Source organism: Gymnoscopelus braueri (genome assembly GCF_963280865.1).
Source record: "Gymnoscopelus braueri genome assembly, chromosome: 5".
Taxonomy (NCBI): domain Eukaryota; kingdom Metazoa; phylum Chordata; class Actinopteri; order Myctophiformes; family Myctophidae; genus Gymnoscopelus; species Gymnoscopelus braueri.
The window spans coordinates 27,676,481-27,686,480 of NC_137606.1; the positions used below are offsets into that span (position 1 = coordinate 27,676,481).

The 10,000-nt window shown below is 39.3% G+C and overlaps 1 protein-coding gene across 2 annotated transcripts in view; it reads right to left on the reverse strand.

The window, feature by feature from the left end:
- Window positions 1-10,000, reverse strand: part of cadm1b (cell adhesion molecule 1b) — a 158,338-nt gene that overhangs the window by 39,669 nt on the left and 108,669 nt on the right. For both annotated transcript variants that reach the window (XM_080428576.1, XM_080428575.1), the window contains exons 4-6: window positions 8,290-8,442; window positions 7,132-7,269; window positions 278-436 (exon numbers count right to left, since the gene is read on the reverse strand). In XM_080428576.1, the coding sequence (XP_080284702.1) occupies window positions 278-436; window positions 7,132-7,269; window positions 8,290-8,442 (450 nt within the window). The remainder of the gene's footprint in view (window positions 1-277; window positions 437-7,131; window positions 7,270-8,289; window positions 8,443-10,000) is intronic.

A 10,000-nucleotide genomic window follows, 5' to 3' on the forward strand; every position in this document is an offset into this window, starting at 1 on the left:
TAATACATTTGAGTACTTTTTCCACCACTGATACAGTACTTATACATAGTATTGTTCCTATTTATTGGTATCACAAAGAAAACTCATTTACAGACCCAAGGTTTTAAAGAAGAAATACCTTTCTTTTTTTTACATTATCATTCAAATCTTTGTCTTTTGCCAATTATTTGGCGGTGCCCCACTTGCAATATCGTCACGGCCCACCAAGTGGGCCCCGGCCCCACAGGTTTGAGAACCAGTGGCCTATAATTGCACAGCTGTGGTCTATACTACTTACATAGGACTTCCAGGCGTCTCTGTGCCTGCAGGTCCTTCACAGCTGGATGGTCGATGATGCAGTCCACTGGAACGCCGTCGTCTTCTTTGGAGACGGAGAACCTCACGCGGCTGGAGACGGTGAACATCCTGTCGTAGCTCTCCTCCACTGTCAGCTCGCCTAGGATTTCAAAGATTTTTTTTGCATTAATCCACTCAATCTGGGAATATTTGGCTATTCAAAAAATAGCAGATCTACAAGCTCATATGAGCTTCAGCTATTTTTTTGAAAAATCGTGAAAATGTGTGCAAATCTTTGAATATATATATATTTTTTTTTTTTACTCAAATCTTTGCTTAGTTTAGTTTAGTTTAGTTTGTTAGCACATTGTTATAACAAATATGGAAACAATACATATTAAATGACAAGTTGCTGCGCAAGGAAAGGAAGAAGCCGGCTGGCTTATTTGGAATCCTTTCCTTCATGGGAGAAATCATTAAACAACAGGATTAAAAGTTCAATAAGAACAATACAAAATAACACAAGTTTCCAAGAGGAGCAGTGGTGCAAATAAAGAAATAAAAACACAAAAACTGCTAAAAAAAAAACTGCTTCTGGGGGGGACGACAAAATATTTGGAGATTGGGATCCGCGGCCAAATACATATAATTTTGGGGATCCTTGACTCTATCAGAGGTGCTCAAAGTTTGAGCACCTCTGATATACAGTAGCAACATACTGTAAGTTTTTTTTTTCAGAAACCAGTTAGGATTTAGAAGACATTTGTGGATGCGTTCCCAGATTGAATGGGTTAATAATAGCCATCGCTATCCGTAACAGGGTGCATGAACTTGTTCTGGAGCGGTCCCGCTTTCCAGTTGAATTTAAATTCAATGTAGTATTTATTATATTTACTGAGGTGATGCTGCCGCCGCCAGAGTTTTTTAAGAGGATTCAAATTTGCCTCAGGCTCTTTCAAGTTTGATGAGAGCAGAAAAGGGCGGTTGTATAAGCTTGATAATGAGTGTCTGTAGCTTGAGGGTCGACTGTTGTTGGGGCTCACCCTGCAGTAATCCACTGCCCACGAGGTCTTTGGCTGTCAGAGGGGCATTCATTTAGAGAGCATTACAATGCCACAGGGGGCATCGCATCGCATTAGCTGCAGTGCTGAGTGTGATGGTTTACCCGCACTTAATGAAGTGAGGAAATAATTACAGCCCCCTCGCTGACCCGCAGCACACCTTCCATTTCAGCCCCTGTCACAGGGGAGCCCGGGCCGGACTCAAGGAGTGCAAAACACATCGCTGTTCCACCGACAATGATCGCCGTCGGTTCACACATGTGCGGCCTCTTGGTTGTTATTAACCCATTAAGACCGGGAACGCATCAGTGTCATTTTAGATGTCTTTGGTTATTCAAAAATAGCAGATATGCAAGCAGATATACAACGTTTTTTTTAAAAAAAAGATTTTTTTTGTTGCAAATTTTTTTTTTTAAAGATATTTTTGGGGGCTTTTTCTGCCTTTTTTAACGCGAACATTTGTAAAATATTTTGTTCCAGGGACCTCCACAAGCACAGATTTGAGTTACAAAATGTTCGCTTTAAAAAAACATCTATTCAAAGATTTGCACAAATTTTCACGATAAAAAAAATTTTTTGCAGATCTACAAGCGTGCTCTATCTCGGTGCCGTGCTACGAGCTTGCATATCTGCTATTTTTCAATAGCCAAAGTATAAAATTATGGTTATAGCTCAAATCTAAAATGACACGGTATGCGTTCCCGGTTTAAACAGGTTAACCCCGCGTAACTCACACCCACCCACCTTAGACCTTGCCTGTATAAAAGTGAAAGCACTGGGTCTCGTCAGTAGTCAGCGCTCATAAGGGCAATTAAATTTAACCACCCTCTGCAGCATCTGTGAAAGAATTATAATGTGCTGCAATACGTACAAATAATGATTTTACTCTTACTATTAAAATGTAATAGTCCTCCTTATGTTATGATAGTTCTGGCCAGTCAGAGCTAGGATGTAAAAGCCACTGGTACTATATGTGCAATTAGTACACAGAAATCACTGCAATTATGTGTGTGTTTTTTATTGCATGAGTATATATGCATCTGTGCATTTATGACCATAGTAGTAATTGGAATTTGAATCTGTGCGATCATTTGATCCTGATTTACCAAACAGAAATTCTGGTACTATTGGAACATAGCTTAGTATTATTTAATCGTATTTAAAGCCCTAGAAGCCTAGAAGGTGATACAGTGGGTGTTAAAACTTCTCAAAGTCCTCTCTCTCTCTCTCTCTCTCTCTCTCTCTCTCTCTGTTCATATACTGTACCTTTTTTTTGGGACATTTTAATTAGATCTCTTTGATCAGACTCTGCTCAGCTACTGGTGATGATTCATTTCATAACGTAATTCAGATCTAGAAAACGTAGCTCAACAACAAAAATCGTTCTGAGGCAGAATTGTAATTGCTGTATACGCACACATGCAACAACACACTGTCTTTGTGTAGTAGGCTGTTCAAAACCTCTCAGAAATCAGGAAAATGGCTACCGGTCAGGTTGTGCAAGGATAAGTGAGAATCAGGAAGAAGAGTCTGAAACCTTGTAGCAGACAGTGTCTAATCGAACATCAATCATCAATCACTGACAGGTTCCACTTCCAGCACAACGCCACGGCTGCTAGATCACACACACACACACACACACACACACACACACACACACACACACACACACACACACACACACACACACACACACACACACACACACACACACACACACACACACACACACACACACACTTAGGTTCCAGTCACTGCCTGCTGTGGTGTAAAGTAACTATAAGTACATTTACTCAAGTTCTGTACTTAAGTACAATTTTGAGGTATTTTTACTTTAGTGGAGTATTGTCAATATTTTTTACTTCTACTCCGCTACATCTCTGAGGAACATATTGTACTTTTACTGCACTACAATTATTTGACAACTTTAGTTACTAGTTACTTTGCAGATATAAATGATTAGATTATACATTTTTGATTTCTTTGGCTATTAAACAATATCAGATATACAAGCTCATAGATAAAAAATTATAAAGAATATCAGATCTACAAGCTCATGATGCGGCACCGACTGCCGCACTATGAACTTGTAGATCTGCTATTTTAGAAAAATCGTGATTTTTTTTTTGCAAATCTTTGAATTTATATATATATATATATATATATATATGTATATATATATATTTTTTAAAGCAAAGATTTGTAACTCAAATCTTTGCTTCTGGGGATTCTACAATGTCTTCTAAATCGTAACAGTTTTCTGACAAACGTATGTTGCTTTGATATCAGGGGTTCTCAAACTTTTTCACGTCAAGGACCCCCAAAATTATATGTATTTGTCCATATAGCAGACCCATCTCAAAATATTGTGTTCCAGGGACCCCCAGAAGCAAATATTTGAGTTACAAATGTTCCCTTTAAAACATATATATATATTCAAATATTTGCACAAATGGTAAAGATTTTTCTAAAATAACAAGCTCATAACTCGGTGCCGCGCTATGAGCTTGTATATACCAAGGGGCCAGCTTGAGATTTTTACATTGAGGCTAATACGGAAGAGACAGTTCATATGAATGGCCTGTAGTTTCGCTGTTTTACCCCTGCTGGTGTCAGAAAGAATTTATTCTAACACAAGCGGATGGGTTTTTGACAAACTAGATTTTCTTACCTTAATAAAAATTGTCATAAATACTATATGCTTCCAGTCGCTAGTTTAAAGTCTCCTTCCAATCATCATGATATGCGTTTTGCTAAATTATGGTCTCATTTATTTTAAAATTGACGATAAAGTAGGTTATGCTCTAGGAGGGGCGGGATGATTTGATTGACACGCTACACAACCAATAGCATTCATTCCCCACCCCCGCTCTTGATTGACAAGCTACCCAACCAATAATAATGGTCTGGTGGCATTCTGCAGGATATGACGCGATATTGAAAGATGGCGGACATACAGTCTTGGGACAATCGGCTTCATTTACGGTCTGTAGCGTCTAGGGGCGTAACGCTGTCCATTCTTTTTACAGTCTATGGTATATATGCTATTTTTCAAAAGCCAAAGCTAAAATATGGATAAAGTGGTTACACAGATGCGTTCCCGGTTTGAATGGGTTAAATTCACAACACACTGTAATGGGGACCCAAGAGTAAAATGATACAGGTGTCATTTATGCTAACAAGAAACATAGCTTCCCCTGGGGAGGGGTCTTCTCCCAAGCCAGAACCCACGGGTCTTCTACCTGCCACCGTGATCGATGGTTGCTCTACAACTTCGGGCAATTCTGAAGCAATTTAAACTCGCCAAAAGACTTGTTCAGCTCTTATACTTGTACAGACACACCAAAGACAAATGCACTATCATTGTGATTCTGTACAGCTTATGTGTGTGCTTGTAAAAAGTAATGCATTGTGTATCACATGCATTGACCATATTCAATGCATGTGTCTGACATGTCTGTTAAATGTTTCGATGAATTGAGTACAAAGGACCCCAATGGAAACAAGCCATAGCTTTCTTGGGTTTAAAATCCTCTTAGCAGACCTTGTATTGAACTGAACCTTCCTGTGCTTTTTTTTTGCAAACTGCAAATAAAGTATTCAATCAATCAATCAATCAATCAATCAATTTACACAGCGGCAATCTTGCTCTTTCTTCATATTCGGAGGATATGGAGCATGAAGTGTATGACGTAAGCGGGCAATGCGCCGTTACGGCCGCAGACGCTTCAGAAACAATGGCCACCACGTGATTATGGTGAATAATGAGAAGTGTTTAGTGTTTTCTGAGATACAAGAGTGTTGGAAGAAATACTCAAGTAAGTAAGTAACAGTAGCAATATTACAGTATAAAAATACTCTGTTACAAGATGAAGGCCTGTATTACAAAAGTGTTGGCAGCAATTATACTTACAGTAAGTAACAAAGTAAAAGTAATAATTTTTTTCAAAATCTGTCAAACCTTTTCGAAAATAGCCGATCTTCAAGCTCACAACGCGATACAATGTGAGCTATTTTCAGCTTAAGTACTGAATGCATGTTTTGTAATAATTGTAGTGGAGTAAAAAATACAATATTTGCCTCTGAGATGTAGTGGAGTAGAATTATGAAGTATTGAAAAATTGAAATACTCAAGTAAAGTAAAATTACCTCAAAATTGTAGTACAGTACTTGAGTAAATGTACTTAGTTACTTTCCACCACTGCACACTAATGGCATTTCACTGATCTAACCAGCATGTTGTCTCTTCCTCCTATCAGAACTAAACATCACATAATTAACTTCCAGGCACACAGATGGCACTTAGCTTCAGATTCACTTTTGTCTAAATGTTTTCACAAGCTCAATAAATCCTGTGTCGACTAGCCCCGATACATCTACTTCTGATAAATATTATGACAAATGAATATCCTTCTTGCTACTGTATACGGTAAGTAACCTACATAATGAATTATTTATTAGCTTTAATCAAAACCTCATCACATTCCCTCTCCACAGCAGCCTCAGACAGCCCAAGGCACTCAAATAAAAAAATAAAATGTACAAATAAGTGTTTAACCATTTATAGGGGGTTAAAAGTCAAGTTGAGGCCTACTCTGTGTGGAGTTTGCATGTTCTCCCCGTGTCTCCCAGGGTAGTTAATACCCTCAGAAAAACATGTAGTAATCCTGGTCACTATACCGCCTCCCCCATGACAGCTGGTGTTGTGTTCCTTCCACGCGCTACGTTCTACACAGGAAACTCCCCCCTGTCAGGTGAAAAGAAACTCAGTTGGCTCTCATGCATTGAAGGAGGCATGAGCTCGGCCCTGGGCTCCCTAGGCTGGTGGGGGGAGAATAGCGCACGGGACGTGTGCGTGCGGCTGGGGGGGGGGTATGGACTAGTCCTCATATAATTCCACAAACCTCCGGTGAGACCAAAATGTGGTGAGGCCAAAATTTGCGACGGGACACGGCATAACCCCACGTTTGCAACTACTTTCGCCTGTGCACTTCACCGGGTATGGACTAGTGACTTATAAATGAACAAAATCAATACAACACACAAACTAGAGCTGGGTGATTAACACAAAATCAAATATTACAAATTTATTTACCAAATACCTCTATCGATATTGTGAATATTCCTGTATTACAGTTTTGTGACGATATTGTGAACATTCCTGTATTACAGTTTTGTGACGATGTTCTTTTTTCTAAACTTTTCCAAAATAGCTAAAATAGCCGATCTACAAGCTCACAACGTGTTGTTGCGTTATGAGCTTGTAGGTGGCTACTTCTTTGTTATTTTTGACCATTTGTGAAAGTATAAATTAGGGCTTAAACAATAATTAAAAAAAAGGAAAACACAAAGCATATCACCATATTATATGTAGTCTGATATCACAACATGGATATAACATGGACACAATGCTCAGCCCTAATAACACCAACCCATGTTTTAGGTTCTCTCACATACTGTAAGGCCCTCCAGTAGGGTTGGGTGATATGATTATTTCAAACTTTTGCCTTGATTAGGATTCATAAAAAGAAAATGTGTATGAAATTAGCAGATCTGCAAGCTCACAACGCATCACAATGCAACGCGTTGTGAGCTTGCAAAAATATCTTTGCTATTTTTCCTGTATAATACAGGAACTCGATTGTCGATTCGTTAAGAAAAAAAAAAGCGGTTATTGGTTCTAAATGTCGGTTTCGATATATAGCCCTACCCTCCAGAGAGCTGGACTTTGTATTGAAGTGGACAGGCCTGGTAGTATGTGAACCAAACTGAGGACGGCTGCCATGAAACTGACCTGCCAGCTCCTCCTCTCCCTTCATCCATCTGATGGACGCAGCTGGCTTGCTGCCCATGGCGGTGCAGGTGAGCTCCGTCTCGTTCCCCTCACTGACCACGTCCTCGCGGCTCTCGATGATCGGGCTGCCTGGTGGCACTGATCCACGATGTCGGGGAAGGAAACACAATGGCATGACAAAAATGTGCAAATGCGCACACTTCACAGGTGCAACCACACATGCACGCGCACATGCACACACACACACACACGCACGCGCGCGCACACACACACACACACACACACACACACACACACACACACACACACACACACACACACACACACACACACACACACACACACACACACAATATTCTGCTACATTAAACCTTCGTTCAGACATCACTTGTAATCTAAAATCTAGTGTAATGCCATGGTCCCTGAATGTCTGCAAAATGGGCCAAGATGACAAGTCTCCTTGTCTCCTTCCCACTGAAGTACACTCTGAAGTACAGTGGCCTCTTACTGAACTCGGGGGGTAGGGGTGGGTGGCGTGGGGTGCACAGGGACTGACTCAGTGGGATGTTTATTTCGAGCGCTCTCAAATGCCATCCTTATTTCAGAAATTCTGCAGCTACTGTAGGTTTCGATTGTATAACTAGAGTAATTACTTTAAAGTGTTCTTAATTCCTTTCAATCCCCCAGGATGCCTGAATGTATAATAAAGCTTAACGAGAGTAATTTCACTCCTGAGCATCAATGTGTGGCACAGCTGACTTTCAATAGGAATCATTTTGGAGCAGCCAAGTCAACATTCCCAGAGATTCACAGAGTCAACACAGCTGCCAAAGAACAACATGGTCGGAGCTATCACTTATAGCATCTGCTCCGTTTTGTTATGCTGTGGATCGCTGCGAGGGCCTAATTGGCTGACATTTACTTTCAGTTGCTAAAGATAAACAGGATCACAGATTGACATTATTTAATTTTCACCATGTATTACGAATGGCATCACAATAAATCTTTGTGTGTGTGTGTGTGTGTGTGTGTGTGTGTGTGTGTGTGTGTGTGTGTGTGTGTGTGTGTGTGTGTGTGTGTGTGTGTGTGTGTGTGTGTGTGTGTGTGTGTGTGTGTGTGTGTGCGCGTGCGTGTGCTTTTTCGCGTGCGTTAAGATACCTAGGACAGTAATGTCTGCGTAGGCTTCCTGAGGGGGATCTGTGTAGAGTTGGCACACATAGCGTCCCTCGTCGGAGAGTGACACATTGGACAGAGACACCCGCAGCTCGTTGTCAGAGAAATTCACCAGCTGGAACCGGCTGTCCTTCAGGGCTGAGGGGATACATGCGAGATGGAGACAGTGAGGGTATAGAATATCGCCGATGTCGGGCGGAAACCTTGTACGAAAACCTTGATACCTTTCAGGAAATGGACAAAAGGGTAGCACTTGCTATGCATCCCATGTGTATAACGCATTATACACATGCTTATAAGGCATTGTAATGCTGATCATAATCTGTTATAATCACATTTATAAGAGCTTATAAATAATCATAATGCTTTATAACCATAACCATGACACATTATAAAGCTTATTATAATGACTTATAAGTTCAAGTATAAATGGATTGCATTATGCTTATAACACGTGATGATTACATTTATATATATTCATAACAACGTGTAATGCAATCATAACAGTGATCATAACAGTGATTAAAATGCGTTATGACAGTGAGTATAAGGCATTTTAGACATTATAATACAGCATTATTATATGATCTTAAAGTAACAAATGGCCACTTATAATAACTTATGATCATAGTGTAATGCATTATAACAGTAATTATAATGCATTATTACAGTCATTTAAAGGCCATAAAAAAATTATAATAACATCTTATAAAATGATCATAATGTTACAAATGTTCACTTTATAATAACTTATAATCACAGTGTAATGCCTTATAAGTGATAATAAGGCATTATAAACGTAATAATAAAGCCTCATCAAATGATCATAAAGTAACAAATGACCGCTTATAATAACTTATAATCGTAGTATAATGCATTATAATAATGCATTATAATAATTATGACACATAACAGTGATAATAAAGCATTATCAATTGATTATAATGGATTATAAATATGAGAAATAATTTGGGATGCATAGCAATTGTTACCAGGTTGGCAGCAATTATGAAGTATTATAACACTTGATACTTATAAGTCATTATAAAAGGCCTTATAATGTGTTATGGTTATGGTAATAAAGCATTATGAGTATTTATGAGCTCTTATAAATCTAATTATACAGGGTTATGAGAAGATTATAATGCCTTATAAGTATGTTCATGATGCATTATACACATAGGATGCATAGCAAGTGCTACCGATAAAAGAAGCTCTTGATAATACTTTTCATTGGTTAAATATTTATAAAAACCCAAGCAGATTATAATGCATTATAAGTATGTTCATGATGCGTTATACACATAGGATGCATAGCAAGTGCTACCAAACCCACAGACAAAATCCACTTTCATCCTCTCGTTTTCAAACTTTTTAAGATCTGTAAGATCCGCAAGCTGCGTTGTTGCTTGAGAGAGAATAACAGAGACTAGGGAGAGAGAGAGAGAGAGAGATGGGGAGAGAGAATTGTTCCTTCGTGGGCTTTCACCTTAATTGAGTAAAAGGAAAAAGTGCGTTTCAAAATGATTCATACAAGTTGATTTATAAAGCAGCTTTACAGCCCACGGAGCAGCGGCATGGACAGGAGAATGGGAGGGCTGCTCATGAGGACTCCTAACAAGCTAGGATGTCTTAAAGTGGGGCTGCTGCTGGTCATGGATGGATGCGTCAGGCTCATATATTCTAGAAAAAAGGA